General features: G+C 42.5%; 1 protein-coding gene across 1 annotated transcript in view; it reads right to left on the bottom strand.

Moving 5' to 3' along the window:
- Window positions 1-7251: 7251 nt before the first annotated feature.
- Window positions 7252-21146, bottom strand: part of TRAM1 (translocation associated membrane protein 1) — a 31814-nt gene continuing 17919 nt past the window's right edge. The window contains exons 6-11 of the mRNA XM_088471469.1: window positions 15718-15802; window positions 15429-15499; window positions 14011-14115; window positions 13585-13728; window positions 10282-10436; window positions 7252-7975 (exon numbers count right to left, since the gene is read on the bottom strand). Coding sequence (XP_088327595.1) covers window positions 7902-7975; window positions 10282-10436; window positions 13585-13728; window positions 14011-14115; window positions 15429-15499; window positions 15718-15802 — 634 coding nt within the window. The 3' untranslated portion in view covers window positions 7252-7901. The remainder of the gene's footprint in view (window positions 7976-10281; window positions 10437-13584; window positions 13729-14010; window positions 14116-15428; window positions 15500-15717; window positions 15803-21146) is intronic.

Here is a 21146-nt window from a genome sequence, read left to right as displayed (position 1 = left end):
GCATTAAACGTGGCTCTAATATTGGACTCCTGGTGGATTGGGTGCTGCCATGGGTGGTATCCTGAGGTGGACTCGGTATTCGGATCCGAGGTCCCTACCTGTCCCTTATCCATGTGGGACTTGTCAGTGAACACCCCATGTTGCTGCTGTTTGCCACAGTGGAGATTCAAATGCTTTTTATCTTCTGTAAATTATAAGTGCAAAGTGTTATTAAAATGCTCCTATTTTAAAAGGTTTTCTGTACTACTTTGTCTATTTTTGCTCTTCCAACCCACGGTGCTTTAAATCACACAAATGGAGGGGGACAACTGTAGTTTCAGTTCTCTTACAGTTTACTGAATATAATTTACTGCCAATGAATGTGGATTTGATCAGAATCCAATACAACCAATAAGACTGGTTTCTGCCCTGGTGGTATATTTACTAAAGTGCAGGTTTTTAGAATTGGATATGTTGCCCATAGCAACCAATTAGATTCTACTTGTCATTTATCTAGCACCTTCTAGAAGATAATAGCCAGAATCTAATTGGTTGCTATGGGCAACAACTCCACTTCTAAAAACCTGCACTTTAGTAAATATACCCCTGGACTCCATATATCAAAAATGAGAGTTATGGTAAAACTTACCTTCATTAACTCTCTTTCTTTGAAGTCCATAGGGTCCACAGGGAGACCTTGGGGTGTAGGTGGTGGTAGAAGCCTGGGCCCTCAACAGTTAAAGCTTTGCACCAGGATGCAATGGTCCTTTCCCCTATACCCCACCCCTGAGCCAGAGGCACTTCAGTTCGTGACAAGCCTAAGGCAGGAGGAGGAAAGGAGAAAAGGAAGACTGGAACACATAAGAATCAAATTCTCAAACAGAAGGAGACGGGAAACAGGTGACCAGGAAAAACGGCCCATAGAAGCCAGGAGAGTCAGTGCGGGTGATCTGTGGACCCTAAGGACTAGAGAGTTAACGAAGGTAAGTTTTACCATAACGCTCATTTTCCTCTTCAGGGTTCATAGGGCTCCAGGGAGACCTTGGGGTTGTCCCAAAGCAGTTATTCAAGGGTGGGGATGCTCGTGAGCTAAGAGAATCACGATCTGATGCAAGTGTTCCTCTGTGGAGGATGGTGAGCCGGGATGTTCGGGTGACTAGGGAAGTCATTGTAGCTAGGGCTCCTAGTTGCGGCCGAACCCAGGTTTGGCTAGACCTGCCCAGAGGCGCGGAGTCTAACTCACTTGGTGGTTTCTCCAGTGACCCCTCCAATTAGGATTTGGTTTTTGCCGCACCAATGGAATGGCAGAAGATCGGAAACTATATAAAATTAAGTAAATGCAATAACACAGGAGCTGAACCAAATGATTATTGGAACACTGTAGTGATCCTAATCACAGGCTTGCTAGAGAATACTGGAATTTGCTAGAAATGTAGGTGCTGATTTGCACAAAGCAGAGTGGACACAGGCATATACTGGGAATGCTAGAAATGCAGGTGCTGATTTGCACAGACAAGACACAGAGCAGAGTGGACACAGGCATATACTGGGAATGCTAAGAGATGCAGCTGGGAGCTAATTAGAAATAGTAGGTAATCTGACACCTCAGTAACACAGGGTAATTGCAGAAGAACTGGCAGAACATTACAAGACACAGGCATAGAAACATACAAGACAGGACTGGGAGAGAATTAAGTATCAGACAGAAAATAGCATGGAAGCTAATGCAGGAATTCTAGAGAACTGTAAGTGGGCTGAAGCAACACTCTGAAGGGAAAACACAGACCAACACTGGCGAGAATCACAAGTCACTGGAACAGCAAAGTTGAACAGCAGTTTTCTGTTCCTGGAGTCAGACTTACATACACCTGGGTGCTGATCATTGGATTAGAGGATCAGCTGAGTGACCACAGGACTACCATTAGGAGAGACTAGTCAGGTGATATGAACCAACATGGCTGCGCCCATGCCCGGCTCCCCGGGAAACCAGGACGCACGCACGGAAGCCCTAGCGGACCCCAGGGAGAATACTCAGTCATCACTCACCTCCACTCCCAGGGTCTGGACACCTAAGCCCAAGGACACCAGCGCAGAGGTGAGTAGCAGCCGATCCCAGGCAGCATCCTAACAGAGGAGAATCCAGCGTCCAAATGAAGCATCCTGAGAGTCAAATGTATCGAAGGCATAGACCCTTGTGAACAGGTGAACAGAAGACTACGTGGCTGCCTTACAAAGTATGTTCAGCTGAGGTGCCATGGCGAGCTGCCCATGAGGGACCCACAGAGCGAGTGGAATGAGCAGTAACAGTAGCCGGTACATGAAGGCCTGCCTACGTGTAAGCCTGTGAGATAGTCATGCAAAGCCATCTAGCCAATGTCTGTTTATTGGCTGGCCAACCCTTCTCGTGAAATCCATAGAGCTCAAATAGGAGGTCTGTTTTCTTCAGAGAACTGATACAGTCCACGTAGATCCTGAGAGAACGGACCATATCCAAGGAGGCCTCACCTACCAAGAGGTCTGGTGATTGGAAGGCCAGAACTACGATTTCCTCATTAATATGGAAACGAGTAACCACTTTGGGAAGGAAACCAGGGCGGACCGAAGAACAGCCCTGTCCTGATGGAAGATTAGAAATGGGGAGCGACATGATGGTGCCCCTAAATTCGATACCATGGGGCAGACGTCATAGCCAGAAGAAAAAGTCTTCACTGCGAGCCACTTGAGATGAACAGATTCCAAAGGTTCAAACGGAGTGCCCTGTAAGGCCTGAATAACCACTGATCCCACGGAGCCACAGGGGGGACAAAGGGAGGTTGGATGCGGCGGACACCCTGAAGGAAGGTGTGGACATCCAGCAGTGAAGCAATTTTACGCTGGAACCAAATGGACAGAGCAGAAATGTTTACCTTCAGTGAAGTAAGGTGGAGTCCAAGATGCAATCCAGTTTGGAGGAAGGCCAGGACCTAATTTATTCACTAATAGTAAGTTTAATATGATGTTGACAAAAACAATCCAATAAAATTTATTCCAATGAGCACACAATTCTGTGACTTAGCAGCTCCACCATTTTGTGAGTGACAGCAATCTCACACTGTGAGAGTGTGGAATCTGCAGTTAACCACAGGGTGTCATAGCATACCATATCTGTATTGAGCAAGGAACACGTCCATTAAGACATCAGCCTTAATCATCGGAATTTCATTGATTTTTTTTATGTTTGGCACAAATTCAGTAGGTTTTGTGAAATTTCAGATCATGTCTAAGAAGCCTTAATGGGACATGTGAAACCGAAAGGTTTTTGTCTATGGAGTTTCATTGCTGTTTTATAACTTATTAACCATCAGGGTTTTGAGGAGCAAACCAGGCCACCTGCAAGGCAGAAGGACAACAAATAGGTACACTAGCACGGGTGGAGGAGCGGACAGCACACAGGTGGTGTTTTGGGGGTGCAGAGGAAGAGACAGCTGAGAGGGCAGGCTGCAGGTGTGTAGGGCAGTGGCAGCAGCGAGGGTGCGGAGCAGTAGCAGCAACAGTGCCATGCACAGGAGCATCAGCGGGCGACAGACTCACTGGCACTGGGCATGCACCTGAGAAAATGAAATCAATAAGACAGATGCATGGACGTATCAGTGAGATCTATCCATTCATCTGTTAAAAAATGAATGTGCAATATAAAAAAATGAATACAAAAAAAAATGTGCCCCCATAGCACAACCAGCAGCGGACTTTGGAGCCCCAGTGCTGGTTGTGCTAAATACAGGGGACAAACGACATAAGGGTCCCTTCGAAAAAAAATTAAAAATTCTCCCAGAGAGAACTCCCGAAGGGGCGGCATGATGTTTAAGGGGCTACACCTTAAAAGCTATTGGAGGTACAGAGCTTAAATTTGGAATGGGCGGGTGGAACTGTTGCTATGTGCTGCATGCCAAATTTTAGGGCAAAAACAAAAATATGAGGATTTGCGAGTAATCTAAATTTCCAAGTGGCAGTTTTTTCTTACACTTTCAATTAGGACCACTTTTCTGCTGTTCTCTATGGGGGATTTTTGGGAAGGCATAAGTCCGGGTACAGGGTGAATTTAAACTTTGCGCTTGTTTTACTAGGTAGCTATTGTTCCAGGGTAGGTGCTTTTGGGATTCGGGTAAATTAGGACGTTACAGTTTTAAACTATTACCTCACGAATGCGCCATTATACAGATAGTAAGCTTCAACTTGTTGCGCAGCCTCAGTTGGTGCCTTCAGCACGTGTACTCACTGTGGCTTCACTTGTGTGCACAAAGATGTCTGGCCAGTGCGGGCGGTAGCAGTGGTGGGAAGGAAGCAGGCATTAGCCGCAGTGGGGATCCAGGAGGGGGGAAGTAGCAGGCTCGATTCAGTAATATCCATGATGCCTGCATCTGTGTGTGATAAAAAAATAAAGAGATGCATGGGTGGATCAGTGAGATCCGTCTGTGCTGCTGTGCTTGAAAGAATGAAAGTGTTAAAATAAAAAAATAAAAAGTCGAGGGGGCAGGACGATGACACCGCAAGATTGGCTCGCATCGACCATCTTTTAATTTAAAAAATGGTGCTGCTGCATCATTTTTGAAATGGGCACGCACGGCTCTCACCATTGAAGTCAATGGTGAGAACCGCTCATTGGCTGAGATGCGGAAGGCTCGCGCCTCTCTGCCAATGAATGCTCCGTACTGGGATTTCAGTAGACAAATCCCGCTGACATTCGGGTAGTACTGTCCTTAGAGGACACTACTAATGTCCGTGGCTTATGAAATGCATTTTTTTTTGTTTTGCCAAGACCCTGGATCCCTACATTGGAACGAAGAGGGCGTGATCCACGCATAGGAGGCGAGTATGTTTTTTTTTAAACAGGTACCCCCTATGGATTCCTACTGGAGAAGAGGACGTGATTAGCTTCAGGGATACATAGGTGAGTATGTAAAATAGTGGGTGCGTTAATAAAATGTTACTTTCTACTGCGTGTTCTTTGTTTTGTTTTTTATAGTTCTTTTGCTGTGGATGCTGTAATGCAAAATACATTATTTTAACTCTTTACTTGCACCACACTTTACATAACCAACCCGGCATCCAGGGGTGATGGGGATAGCCCTGGGCTATCAGCCTGGGGTGCCCTGCAGAGGGGGACCCCTTTATTGGGGGGGGATCCCCAGCCTGGGCTGACTAGCAGTCAGGGGTGATGCTTTGGCTGGGGGGCCCGGTGAAAGGGCTCCCCTGGCTGTGGCATTAGCCCCCTGCTAGAAAGCATCCAGTGCTGGTTCTGGATAATACAGAGGAACCCTACGCATATTTTTCCCCTGTATTTCCAGGACCGGCTCAGAGCCCAGTGCTGGATGCTCTGAATACGGGGGACACCTATGTCATTTGTCCCCCGCATTTTTGCAACCAAGACTGGTTCTGAATAACCAGTGCTGGTTGTGAACAATACGGGAGACCCTATATCGTTTGTCCCCTGTATTTAGCACAAGCAGTATTGGGTCTCCAAAGCCCGATGCGGGTTTCTTTTTTGGGGGGAGGGGGACACGCTTTTTTTTTTTCTTTACACCGGTTTAAAAAAACTAATCCATCCATGCTTCTGTGTTTATTTATACGCAGACAGATCTGAGTATGCATCTGTTTGCCGCTACCTCCCCCGGGTCCTGTAGCCCGCACCACTGCCACTGCTGCCCATTACCTTCACCGGGTCCCTGGCAGCAGCTAATGCCGGGACCCGGGGAACTTTAGATTACTCCCAAATGCTAATTTTTTTATGTTTTTGCCCTGAAATTTGGCACGCAGCACCAAGCAACAGTTCTACCTGCCCATTCCAAATTTCAGCTTGGTACCTCCAATAGCTTTTGAGGTGTAGCCCCTAAACACCATGACCCCCATTGGAAGTTCTCTATGGGAGAATTCAGGTTTTTTTAGATTCAGCCTTAATATAAGGGCACTTATAATATACACATACATGTTGCCACAATCTATCCCGTTGCTGCTAATCACAGTGTATTACATTCAGTCCCTGGTGTCCATTTGTAGAGATTAACGTTACTGATACACACCCACAAAAGCCAGGGAAGAAGCTGCTGTATATAACAGCTATTATACATGTGGATTTTAACTTTACGATCTATGTAGTCATCCTGACATCATCATGTTCTCTACCAGGGGTAGGCAATGTGTGTTAATCCAGCTGCTGTAGAACTACATATCGCAGCATGCCTTACGAGTGTTGCTATTCGGGCACGCTAAAAATGTGGCAAAGCATGGCTGGAATGTGTAGTTCCACAGCAGCTGAAGTGCCACGTCCCTGCTCTATACAACACAATATATATAAGTAGCTCACAGGTGATCTTTTGATCTTATCATATCTACTTTAAAAAGAAAAATAAGTAGTCAGAAACTTCTGAAAACTATTAGAAAAATGGTAAATTGTTGCTGAGGATATTGCATGAGGAGGTCTCAGTCACTGTAAGGAGCACTACTATACCAAGCAAGCAGAGTACGGGGAAGACTTAGTATATTTTAGGAATACAGCACCACATTAATGAAAAATACTTCACCTTTATGCTTATTCCAGATGAAGGACTACCTACTGCTACCTGAAGCAAGTGTCAGTACGAAAACTCAAGTAGCCCATTCAGGCGGATTGGTTGTACAGTATATAAATATGCTTTATTTGGGGAAGATTATGTACGCATGACCATCAGCTAAAACGCCACTAATAATGACCTACAACCCTCAGGGTCCTTCAGATATAATTTAGGATGGCTGGATAACTGTAACAGACCATGTAGGCTGCCAATATGAACAATAGCCTGAATAATCCAACCATACAGTACTAGAGTAAGTAGATCTACACATACATGGACACCTTAAAACCTACGAGTCCAAAAGGTCCTATACATGGGAAGATATAGAAGTTTGGAACTATTATCAGCCAAATTCAACTAGATTTATACCAGTCTCAACAGTCGATCAGGGGCAGCAGATGTTTTGGGTACGTACGTACGCACACACTTGTGGTCGAATCGGGCAACCAAAATGCTGCATGTATGATTTGACTACTTTTACAGCATATAGAATATAATGTAATAACTATACTTGACTATTTTTAGATTGAAGGTGGTAGCTTAGAATATAAAATGGAGCACACTAGAGAGTCAACAATTGTAGTTTCAAATAATAATAATAATAAAAAAAAAAACAAGTGTGTTTTGGTGGTAGATATATTTTAAATGAATCCATAAATAAAATAAAACAATTTTTGTCCACGCACACAATTCAATTTTTTGTTTTATTATCGTTTTTAATCAAATAAGAAAAAAGTTGGCTTATAAAAAAAACTGAAGTGAAAATACATTTATCACAGCATTTACACCTTTTAAACATTTTTGTTGGCATATCAAAAAGAGTAGGATGCTGGAACTGTACAATGGGAGAGAGAGAATTACCAACACTTTAGCAAATATCTTTAAAATGGCTCCAGTTTTGCACTTATTTTGCACTCACCACTCAGTCGGGTGAATATAACAACACATTTTGGATTCTCATTTGCGGAAATGATTTGGCTCCTTTGACAGTAAAGGAGGGAGTTTTTTTCCCCTAAGCAGTGCAAAGCCAGCTAATCCAAATTTTTTTTTTTGTTAAGTTCTATCATCCAGCCCCCTTTTGTTTTTATCCATTTTTGCTTTTTTAGGTTTGATTGTGACAATTCTAGCATTAAATAAATGCTAAAAAGTTATGTAACAAAAAAAAAGAAAAAACAAAACACCCTGTACAGTCTGAAGATCATGGCATACGGTCGCGCTATTTGCTGTAACTTTAAGTATTCTAGTGCTGCGGGGCTCTGTACAGCACAAGGCAACTTCTCTTTGGGAGCAGAATACATCAATTGCAAATGACTTTCTCAAATGTTTTTGTTTTGTCTAAGAGGATTTTTCTTTGCGGCTGCGAGGAGAATCTGCTCCGTTAGAAGTTACCGTTCCATTAACTCCGTTTTCTGAAAATAAAAGTCAAATTGACACAAATGTATTATTGAAATTATATATATTTATATATACATATATATATATATATACACATATATATACATATATATATATATATATATACACACACATATATATATATACACACACACATATATATATATATATATATATATATATATACACACACACACACACACACACACACACACACACACACACATACAAACACATTACAGTGAAAGCTCATCTTTGCATTAACATTATCCATTTAGAATTATTGCTTTAAAAGGAGTTACTTAGAGGCTTAATAAACCTATATTTGCCTTGTTTACTATAGGGTTAATGTAAAAAATAAAGTGGAAGAGAAATCTGCTCATTTCATTTATTTTCATTTTTTTTTTTTTTTTTTTTTTTAAATAAACGAAACGCAGCAATTGAAAACCTTGAAAAATACTACAGAACAAAAAAAAAAACAAAAAAAAAAAAACTACAGATGTTTTGAATGCGATTTTAACAGTAATGCTGGCCATACACTGCAATTATTGGGACGATCCGCCCGATATCGGCGGATCGCCGCGATAATTGCAGCGTGTATGCAGGCGACCGAGGGTTAAATATTGCTCGGTCGGGCATGCTGGATTGTCCAGCATGCCCGTCCGATGCGATATTTACCCGGGAAACTGTCGGCCGCATCGGGCAGTGTATGCCCAGCGCGGCCGACAGATAGACATTTCCTGTGTTCGGAAGGAACAGGGAACTGTCTCCTCCCCCGGGTGCGGAGCGCGGATGTCGGGCTATACACTGAGATTTCTCTCACAGTGTATGCCGCGGACATCTGCGGCTGGCAGACAGCCAGATAAAATGTCTGTCGGTCTGAGACATTTTATCTGGCAGTTTATGCCCAGCATTAGACACACAAACCTGTGGAAAGAAGCCCAAAATGTATCTCTATTAAAAAAAATGGCAAACAATGCAGAATGCAACACCAGACAAGTATACTGTAGATGGCTTTATGTTGAACAAAACATCATCAGTTATTGCCTAAATTATAATCCAAAATAATTCTTAATAAATGCACTGTGTGTTAATTAAGGATATTAAATGTTATTATTAAAATAATCTGTGTTCATGTTTTATACAGCTCTCATTGCATAAGGACAACACAGTGTGTGATGAAAACCTGCCTCTGACCAGGGATTTTGGACAGTGGTCTAACCTGGCTGCAAACCGGGTCAGACCCCTTTCACACTGCACCTTCGACCAGGGTTATTCCCAGGTTGACCCTGTTCACACTGAACCCGGGTCAGCTCTGTAAAACCCTATGGATGTCATTAAAAATTTACTTTTTCAGGCTCACAAATATAAGATCACAAATGGAACACAAGGGAGGGATGGGGACTGCTCACAGCATTGTAGGAATCATGGCTGGATTACCACTGTGTAGCCCTGAGTTCATGAGTGTTTGTGCTTTACTGCGTTTGATTCAGCCAGTGAGAGAATGATGCAGCTTCTAACAGCATAGTGTACAGTTCACTTCATCACTCCAATTGTCCATCACTGTAATGACAGTAGTGCTATTAACCCCTTTCAGACTGCAGAAATGCTGTCTCTTGTTGTTGTCTGCAGTGTGCTGCACGTGGGTCCAGGGCTCTAGCTGCTGACATCATCAAAGGAGACACAGGAACATCCAATCATCGCTGTTTGCCGAGTCCAGGGTTGAATAACCCGGGTTGGGCCCGTTCACACTGCACATCAACCCGGCTTGTTCCTGAGTAAGTAGGAGTAAGAACACTTACCTAGTTGGGTAGGGATTCTGACTTTTGGGATGCCGTTGTCAGTATTCTGACCGCCGGCATCCCGACCGCCGAGATCCCGTACCGAACGCCTTCCTTTTTACACTGCAATTTAGAATTGAGCAAGAACACCAACTGTAAATCACATTTTGATCCTGCCCCATCTGCAGTGCAACATGGTTTTGCCCAGGTGCAAAGTTACTTGCTTTTTTTGCTTTGCTCTCACCTCAGAATCAGCCCCTATGGTTGATAAAATGTTTACTGTCTACAGTAGTGGCAATATCAGACACAAAAAGCTAAATAATAAAGCACAGTATGTCAATTCTATCTTCTGTGCTATTACATCTACACAGGGTCTCAATTACCGCAGAAGCAAAGTACACACACACACACACGTTAAGGAAAGTATTTACGGAATACTGGACATAAGTTAGATGTAAGCAACTAGCTACACAGAAACACATTGGCTATTTCAGGTAAATATAAGAACATGTATGAACTGGGCAATACATGAAACACACCTTTTTCCTTCCGTGAGCTTTTGCCTTTAGCGACAGTTCGTCGCTTTTGAGAAGGCTGTGGAGATGAATGCTCCCTCCACCGTCTCAGCTGGAAATTAATGAACTTCCACATCATAAATGCCTGAGTTATGCAAATAGATGCCAACACACTGATTCTGAAAGCAGAATGGAGAAGGATGATTAGCGTTTACTCTATGCAGGAGTTCATTTAAAAATGTAACAAGATTCCACTTCTCTTTTAGATCTATTAAATATGACAGGATCAGGGCTTGTTCTGACAAGCGTAGAGTTAGACGAGTCGCTCATGCGGCACGCCAAACTTGGAGGCAGCAGGTGATTACGGATTCTGTGTCTGCACCCCTCTGCTGCATTCGAGCAACAGTATAAACCACAGGTCCCGGAAATAACCAAGCGCCATGCATGCAGTGTCTAGTGCAGGGATAGGGAACCTCAGGCCCAGGGGCCGAATAATGCCCGCGGAGACATTTGGTCTGGCCCTCTGAGCTTTTCTCTGCTAGCCTCATCTGGATGCTCCAGGAATTGCTGTAATCACCGGCGATTGCGTCCCTGCCCCCCGTATGAGGTCACATGGAGGGAGCGTGGCCTGCACCGGGCCCGCGAATAATGTTATATATATCAAAATCGCCCTCTGCAGAAAAAAGGTTCCCCACCCCTGGTCTAGTGCTTTGCTCTCTGCCACAATCACACTGTCAGTTGGGTGACAGGAGAGGCATGCAATGTTTCGCTGTGTCTGCAATTGTTCCCTGTGTAACAGGAGATAAGGAACATCAGATGAAATGCACGTATCAACAAGTCTTTGCTTGTTCACTTATTGGCTAGATGTACCGAGTAATTAATAAATATAATTTGTTCTGAATGTGTGTGCAATTGTCACATAATTGATGTTTAGTAAATCGTATCAATCAGTGTAAAAATAGGCATTTATATAAAGAGAAACAGGAAGTAACTCCCAACTGTATATTATGGCTAGAAGTCTAGTAATATGTTACCATACAAGCCATCAGATTTATATCACTATAATTAATAGTATGAGATGCAGTACCCAATATATACAATTAAAATCAGGGCATTTCAGGAAGTGGCGTGGCCCATGGTGACCACTACGGATGCACACTGGAACCAGTGCTGTGCCATTCAGATTGAATTAGATGTGTTACCATTTGTTTTTAAATTGCTGGCTCCTCACTAATAAACCCCCAAGTGACCTTAGTTACTGCACTCTGAAGAAGCAATCAGCAACACTTTACAGCATGGGTTATCAGACTTTCCCATTAACACCCGACATACTGTAGGTATTAAAAGTCTGATGCGGAGTATACACTGGGTCAATCGGCAGGTGGCCCGAACACACCAGGAGATGCACCGATAGATCTGCAGATATATCTGTTGTGCTGCTTGTCGTCATTAACAGACAAATCGGGGGTACAGACCCGCAGAGGCGCTCGCGATGTATCGGCCGATATATATCGAGCAATGTGTACCCAGCTTTATGTGAATTTTCAATGCATGAATTAAGTTTCAAATTTTGTTTTAGAGCTGTGGCTGTACTTGTGGTTTTATTTATATAGAACGAATTTCTATATACTACTCATTCTAAATCATCTACAGTAAGGTCCATATATATTTGGGCACTGACAATCTTGTTATTTTAGCCATTTACCAAAACTTATTAAAGTTACAATCATATAATAAATATGGTTTTATAGGGCAAACCATCAGCTTTCGTTTGAGGGGATTCATACCAAAATTAGAGGAAGAGTTTAGGAATTACAGCTGTTTAATGTGTACCCTCCTCTTTTCCAAGGGATCATAAGTAATTGGGCAATTGATTCAAAGCTGTCTCAGGGACAGGTGTGGCCTATTCCAATAAAAGCAGGAAAAAGTTCTGGAGTTGATTCCAAGTGTGGCATTAGCATTTGGAAGCCGTTTCTGTGAACCCACAACATGTGGTCAAAGGAGCTCTCAATGCAAGTGACACAGGCCGTCCTTAGGCTGCAAGAACAAAAAACTCCATCAGAGAGATAGCGGTAACCTTAGGGGTGGCCAAATCAACAGTTTGGTACATTTGGATAAAAACAAAAAACAAAACAAAAAAAAAACACACTAGTGATCTCGGCAACACAAAAAGGCTGAGACCTCCATGGAGGCAGGATTCTCTGCTCGGAAAAGAAAAACCACTTCACAACATCCAGCCAAGTGAAGAACATTCTCCAAGAGGAATGCATATCATTATCCAAGTCTACCATTAAGAGAAGTCTTCATGAGAGCAAATACAAGGTGTAAACCATTCATAAGTCTAAAGAATAAAGAGGCCAGATTAGACTTCGCCAAAAAAACATCTAAAAAGTCAGACCAGTTCTGGAACAGCATTCTTTGTACAGTTGAAACGAAGATCAACCTGTATCAGATTGATGGGAAGAAAAAAGTATGGTGAAGGCTTGGAATTGCTCATGATCCTAAATCATACCACATTATCTGTAATTTACGTTGGAGACATTGTGATGGCATGGACATGCATGGCTTCAAATGGCGCTGGGACAGCAGTGTTTATTGATGACGAGACAGAAGATAGAAACAGCTGGAAGAATTCTGAAGTGTATGGGAATATACTGCCTGCTCAGATTCAGTTAAATTCAGCAAAGTTGATTGGATGGCGCTTCACACTACAGATGGGACAATGGCCAAGTCAATCACCCAATCGAGCAATTAGTTGCTGAAGACAAAACTAAAAAGGCAGAAAGATCCACGAACAGCAACCGAAGACAGCTGCAGTAAAGGCCTGGCAAAGCATAACACAGGAGGAAAGCCAGTATTTGGCGATGTCCATGGGTTCCAGACTTCAGGCAGTACTTGCCTGCAAAGGATTCTCGACAAAGTATTAAAAATGTACATTTTATATTTATGTTAATTTGTCAAAATACATTTGAGCCCCTGAAAATAGGGGACGGTGTATAAAAATGGTTGCAATTCCTTAACGTTTCATACAATATTTTTATTCAAACCCTTGAATTAAAGCTGAAAGTCTGCACTGTAATTGCATCTCCCTTGCTTCATTTCAAATCCATTGGGGTGGGGGTACAGAGCCAAAATTATGAAAATTGTGTCAGTCTTCAAATATATATGGACCTGACTATGTTAATTATAAGTATCGGACGAACCAGCCTCAATGCAGTCAACTTATGGACACAAACAACTTATTTCTCTTATTAACAAGATCCCTTAATGATAAGGTGCATTGTCGGATGTAGAAATGCAACAATCCACAATGGAGAAGGACACTACCGGATTGCTAGAATGTTGAAGTTTCCAGAACTGATGTCCAATTCCTGATTCTCTGCTCGAGATAGTCCAAATCCAACAGTGAGGACAGACAGTATGAGTGTCAGCAGACGGCCCAGCACAAACAGGATAGCCCATAAGGTAAACCTGGCAATAAACATAAATAAATATATATGTTTGTATTGCTGAAATATCAAAAATATACATAAATAGAAACTACCACGGCAATGAAACAGCCCCCATCACCAAGATCTCTATTTTGTCTTGACTAATGGAACTATACTTTGAATAGATCCAATCTCCAAGTTAATTTTCATTTTAACTATGATTTCAAGTTAGTGAGGTCAGTGCTGTACATAGAGAACACTGTATATAAACATCTCTACATCACATAAGGATCAGATCACGTTTAAAATGGATTAAACTTACCCTTTCTGGTATTTTTCATTACTGAAGTAAAAAAGACGAGACATGTGGAAAAGAAACTCAACGAAGTAATGAAGAACCAGAAGTACAAGGCCAAGATGATTGAGGCTGAAAAAGAGGAACATGGTCTCATTAATAGACAACCACAATATATATATTATATATATATATATATATATATATATATATATATATATACATATACACAGGGTACTAGCACTCTCTGTCTTAGGGTGAATACACACTAGGATGATAACGGGACGATTTGTCATATTGGAAGGACAAATAGTCTGTGTACCCTCAATTGTGCGCTCCCACGTACGACGTAAGAAATAGTTTGATTAACTGTGCAGCTAAAACCCAGCGAAACTCTCCAAATGTTGCAGCATAAACACAAAGGGCCGTATTCAATTAGGTACGAAAAGCCGGGATCAACGAAAAAGTATCGCCGATTGCGTCTTTTTACCCGGCGGAAACTATTCACCGTACTCAATTGCAAAGAATTTTCGCATACACGGAAAGTCAATGCAATGTAATAGGCGAAAAAGTTTCGCCTATGAATGCCCGGCGGAAAAAAGTCCAGAATTGCGGTTTTGGAGTGCAAAGGTGCGGAAACCACTCTGCACCCTTTGGACAGCCCCCCCAAAAGATAACTGCATCAAAAAACGCCAAAAAAAAGTAGAACACCCCCAAAAAGCACTTTGAAAATGGGGACGAAAAAGTACAAAGTGGGGTACAAACGCAAAAACTAGCGAAATAGACTTTAGGGGGGTCTGATAGTATGGGGGAGGTGTTTTCTTTTATTGCAGGTGTTTTCTGAAGGTGCGTTTTTTGCAGCACTTAAACCTTGACTTAAGCGAATTTTAACTATGCTTGCACCCATTTTCAAGTACCCCAAATTTGACAGGAATACTTATTTTCACCCAAAAAAAAATGCTTAATGCTATTCTTCCCCACTTGTGCAAAGACGCTATTTTGGAGCAATTGATAGCACTTAAGTACCCCAAATAGCTTCAGTAGGGCTAATCGGGGACATCTACTTTGATTCCCAATGTTTGTGCATCTTTTGGGGGGTGTCAGGCTGATATCCCCAATTCTGACAACACTATGCCTGTTAGTGTTTCGCCGGGACACGTTTTGTCATCCTTTGGCGAATAGTGGGGGCGTGCACGATAAGATTCTGAGGCTAAAACACATGAAGTCAGCTAAAAGTGCAGCATGCGAAGTAGTGTCGCAGGCGCGAAACTAATTGAATACGGCCCGAAGTGCTACCATAAAATACATATAAATTGATGCACATTATCTTCATGTATAATAGGTCCAAGGCTATAGTCTGTATCCATTATACAATTACTTACAATTTAAGTTGAATCAGTAACTGCATCACAGCAAGATCTCTATGTGTATAGCAGTATACTTACTTTAATACATATGCGCCTATGATATGAAAGAGGTAAAGTCCAATATAAACCAGCTGACGGGGAATATCTTCCTAGAAGAGAAATTTGACAGTCAGCATCATTTACATATTTTTATTGATTTTAACTATTCTAAAGCTATACAGACATGATTATATGTTTAGACGTGTGGGCTGCACAGAACATGTAACATCAGATGAGTGGGAGATCGGTCACATTCAACAGGATTAAATGTTATGTAATGTAAGGACCCGTAATCTCCCCCACACAGGGGAGAGGAATTCAAATGTACCTTTTTTGTTTTCTGGAAATAAAGCTCAGGAAAGGCATGAAGCCAGTATGCCAACTGGGAAACGTAGAAGAACTTCATCTGGAATCTGATGGAGTAAAAAACGAAAATAAATCCTGAGTGATACTAATGAGGGGGCCACAGGTGAGACAACAGCTAAAACTAAAACATTATTCAACCTCGGCATCTGTACCCAGGAAACATCCACGATCTGCTTGTATCACAGACTAAAGGTGCCCACACACATAGCGATATTTTACACGATGTGGCCGATTCCGACGAATCGTGACGACAGATTGTGTAAAATATGGCCAAATCGTGGTCGCACATCGCATTGTCAGATCTGACAATCTGGGACAAAATGCACTGGGAAAAAAAAAAAGTTAAGACGCACGATAGATCTTATGCTTTTTACTCCAAATCGTGTGTAGGAGCTGCCGGGGGAGAGTTCAGGGGAAATCGCACACATCGTGGGATCGTGTGCAGATCGGTATGTGTGTGGGCATCTTAAGCCACATATATACACACACATACATATATATAAATTTGATGTAACTAGGGAATGGTAGGCCCAGGTGCAGAATATATATTTCCTGCCCCATCTCCAAATATACACCAAGAAAAAAAAATAGATCAATAACAGTTTTCACATCCCTTGAAGAGAGCAACACATCTGTGGGGTCCCCGACTTCTCTGGGCCCTGGGGAGAGCCCTACTTTACATATAGATCTCTTAGGCCTTAATCAAAAGTGAGGCTTAATTCCCAAGCATCAGGAAGTGTGTACCAAAGCCTCAGCCGGCAAGAGAATACCTTCATTACAGCCTTGAAGTGGGTCACTAGCTAGTGAAATGCGTTTAACATACATATATTGTCTAACGATATACAGTACAGTATGACTAGGTTTTCCTCCCTGCCACCTCCCTCTTGACACTCTCCATTTAATCCCTCCTGAGCGCTCTCACCAGTAGTTCTCTATAATACTGCGGCTCCCCAACCTAGATGCCAGGAAAAGTGATAACTATCTTGGCATAGTTCAGCAATCCCATGGTAATAAAAATGAGCACTACTGGCCCATTTAATACAGTATACTGCCCATCCCTACCCATGGGATCACTTTTGCATTTTGTCAGTAAGTAACCACCTTTATGATTAGTACGATTTTAGCATAACATTGTTTTAAGACCCTGACACTGTATGGGGAACCGGCAGTCGGGATGCTGGCCGTGCAAAGACAGCGGCATCCCGATGCGTAGATCCCAACAGGGGCTCAGTAAGTATACTATCCCTCCCTTCCTGCATTCTATCCTTCCCCCCACCACACCCTAACCCTGCACGTTAGTGCCTAAATCTAACCCTCCCGCAGCCTAGCCCCCCTGTGTTGCCTAAACCTAGCCCTGTCCCCATCCGCGGCTACAAGCTAACCCGGCCAGATATTCTTATGTTTGGGATGCCGGCATCTCAACTGATGTCAGGATTCCGGCAGTTACCTCCAAAATGGTGCAATGTATCAGACATACATTTTATACTACAGAACAGTCTTGTGGTTTGTAAATTCTTCCCCTGTTGCCTGATCTGTCACACATTAATGCAAAGTTTCCCAACTCCAGTCCTCAGGGACCCTTACAGTGCATGTTTTACAGATCTACTGGTTGGTGCTCAGGTGTATTCATTACTAGCCGATACATTTTAAAAGTTGGTAGAGCTAATTATTTCACCTGTGATACTGAGCTGATCTGTAAAACATGCACTATTAGGGGTCCCAGAGGACTGGAGTTGGGAAACACTGTCCTAACATAACGCCTCAATGTGGTCACAGGCACCCGCTAACACTACGTCACCTGCTAAAGCTGTTGCATTTGGACAGAGAAAAAAAAAGTCACACCTGAATAATGGACCTTCAAATGAAAAATAGAAAGGGGGTTAATCTGCCCTGAAAAGTGGCCTGGGAAGGTTTCTCCAAATGGACTACACCCTCTCATACAGTGCCTTGCAAGAGTATTCACACCCCCTTGGCTTTTTACCTTTTTTGTTACATTACAACCTGTCATTTATTTTTATTTTTTTATCTGAATCTTATGTGATGGATCTGCACAAAATAGTCTAATTTGGTGAAGTGAAATGAGAAAAATATATATAGAAAAAGAATCTTTATAAATAAAATTCTGAAAATTGGCATGTGCATATGTAATAACCCCCTTTGCTATGAAGCCCCTCAAAAGTTCTGATGCAACCAATTACCTTCAGAAGTCACATAATTAGTGAAATGAAGTCCACCTGTGTGAAATCTAAGTGTCACATGATCTGTCAGTATAAACACAACTTCTCTGAAAGGCCCCAGAGGCTGCAACACCACTAAGCAAGAGGCATCACAACATGAAGACCAAGGAGCTCTCCAAACAAGTCAGGGACAAAGTTGTTGAGAAGGACAATTCTGAGTTGGGTTATAAAAAAATATCCAAATCTTTGATGATCCCCCGGAGCACCATCAAATCCATCATCATCAAATGGAAAGAACATGGTACCACAACAAACCTGCCAAGAAAGGGCCGCCTAACAAAACTCACAGACCGGGCAAGGAGGGCATTAATCAGAGAGGCTGCACAGAGACCAAAGGTAACCCTGAAGGAGCTGCAGAGTTCCACAGCAGAGACTGGTGTATCTGTGCATGTGACCACAATAAGCCGTTCACTCCATAGAGCTGGGCTTTATGGAAGAATGGCCAGAAAAAAGCCATTACTTAGTGATAAAAATAAAACGACACGATTTGAGTTTGCCAATAGGCATGCGGGTGACTCCCCAAATGTATGGAGGAAGGTGCTCTGGTCAAAGGAGACTAAAATTTAACTTTTCGGCCACCAAGGAAAACACTATGTCTTGGGCAAAACCAACACATCACCCGAAGAACACCATCCCCCACAGTGAAACATGGTGGTGGCAGCATCATGCTGTGGGGATATTTTTCAGCAGCAGGGATTGGGAAACTGATTTGAGTAGAGGGAAAGATGGATGGTGCTAAATACATGGATATTCTTGAGCAAAACCTGTTTCAGTCTGCCTGTGATTTGAGACTGGGACAGAGGTTCACCTTCCAGCAGGACAATGACCCGAAGCATACTGCTAAAGCAAGACTCGAGTGGTTTAAGTGGAAACATTTAAATGTGTTGGAATTACCTAGTCAAAGCCCAGATCTCAATCCAATTGAGAATCTGTGGTCAGACTTGAAGATTGCTATTCACAAGCGGAAAACATCCAGCATGAAGGAGCTGGAGCAGTTTTGCCTTGAGGAGTGGGCAAGATGTGACAAGCTCAGAGACGTATCCAAAGCGACTTACAGCTGTAATTGTCGCAAAAAGTGGCTCGACAAAGTACTGACTTTAGGGGGGTGAATAGTTATGCACACTGAAGTTTTCTGTTCTGTTGTCCTAAATATTGTTTGATTCACAATATAAAAAAAAACAAAACACAACTTCACAGTTGTAGGCATGTTCTGTGAATGAAATGATGCACACCTTCAAACAATCCATTTTAATTCCAGGTTGTGAGGGAACAAAACATGAAAAATGCAAAGGGGGTGAATACTTTTGCAAGGCACTGTATGTGTAACAGTGATCACTACATTGCAGGAGCTGAAAATCTCTTTTGGTCAATAAAATAAAAAGGAACTCCTAGCAACAGTGGATGATACATAGCTGCCTCCCATCTGCTGCCGTCCTCCTGAAAAACAAACATCAGCTAAATGGGTGACACTTGTGGAATTTTTGTGCTCGTTTAAGTATGTAATTGGTCTTCATGGGTGCTAGTTATGGTACATTTTACAGCAAATTTATGTTAGTTATTACAATTACTTTTATAAATTATTTCTTGTGAAGTTCAGTCAGCACCAGGTCTATTTATCACTTCACATCGAGCTTTTTTTCCATGCTGGACAATGGCTGAAGTTTAGAAAATAACGACACCAGTGATTTGCGCCAGGAAAAGCATCTTTTTATCTGCTCAATTTTAAAGTTTATACATAAACGTTTTACTTTTAATTAAAAAAAAACAAAAAACAAAAACTGTTTCATTGGCGGCACTCAGACTGTACTGCAGATTTATCTAATTTTTTTAGCTTAAAGTGTATATCTACTATTGTAAATTAGTATTGGACGAAAACGATCAATATGTAATAAGAAACCTGTCAGAAGCAACTTGTTGCTGGGCTGGATAAGCAAATATGCTGTCTATAGTGCAGGGCTTAACAAATTTTTGTAAAATCTAGGAGCCAGGATGAAAGTGTAGGAGCCAGACCACCACCCCCCCAAAAAAAATTACAGGAGTGAGTGAGGAGCACAGCTCTGTGTGTTATACACACTATACTAGTTCACAAAATGGTCACAGTTGAATGGATACAGTAAAATGGAGGCCCCCTCACTGCTCTGCACAGCTCAATCCTCCAGTAATAACGGACCACATTTCACATAAAATAATGGTGCCAGAAAGTACAACCCCCCCCATGGTCACACCACTATCCCTCTGAAGCCCCTCCGCAATCCCTGTCCACGCATAGACCCTACTACCGTAGAGCTCTATGCAGCTGGAGATAGGAGACTGTAGACAGTTGGGACGTACAGGAGGATCAGCGTAGACTGGGACAAACAGCAGGGATCAGTGCAGGCCGGGACGGACACAGGCACAGCAGTCACCGCAGGCGACACTCAGCACATGCGCTCCTGTGCATGATATGAACACTGCAATACTATAGGCATCAAACTCTGCCAGAGCTGATGAGGATCTGCTTCCTCCTTCACTGCAAAATCTGGTAGCCAAGCAGCAAAATCTGGTAGTCATGGCGACCTGACCCCGGGATTTGTCGAGCCCTGCTATAGTGAATATATTTGGAGCTAGTTAGTGTTGCCTCCTGCAGTACAAAGGTAGGTGGGAATCCAAAATTCAAACAACTATGACCTAGTAAACTTGGCACCTCTGTTCACTGGAAATCTACTATAACCATCGCTCACTTAAACAGAAATCCCTGTGCTGGTGTAACAATCTTCCAACAAGAGCACCACTAAAACTCTCACTCAGGTTGTTTATTTAAAACATTAAGGCTATAAAGAACTGGCCATATTTTCAAGTTTGTAATTGGTATCTGTAGCTTCCTACTTAGGAGACAGCAGAAAAATAAAACACACCCAGTATGCAAATTAATATAGCCTGCTGCAATATACATGCTCCTAGGCAGGGAAGCTGAATGGAGACAGCGCCCAGAAGTGAGGGTAGTGCAGGACGCCTGGAGCAGAATCTCTCCTTATGCAGACAAGCATATACTCTGTAAAATATGTCGCTCAATTGTTAAACAGTTTCATATGAAACACTGTCACCACTATTGTAGCGATTGGGTTATAGGTACCCGTCCGTCACAGCGATGGCTGACTTACTGGGTACAACTGCC

This window comes from Taudactylus pleione, unplaced genomic scaffold, assembly GCF_031769625.1.
Source record: "Taudactylus pleione unplaced genomic scaffold, aTauple2 ptg000114l, whole genome shotgun sequence".
Classification (NCBI taxonomy): Eukaryota; Metazoa; Chordata; class Amphibia; order Anura; family Myobatrachidae; genus Taudactylus; species Taudactylus pleione.
The sequence above is the reverse complement of the archived record's forward strand: the minus strand, read 5'-3'. Positions and strand labels throughout refer to the sequence as shown.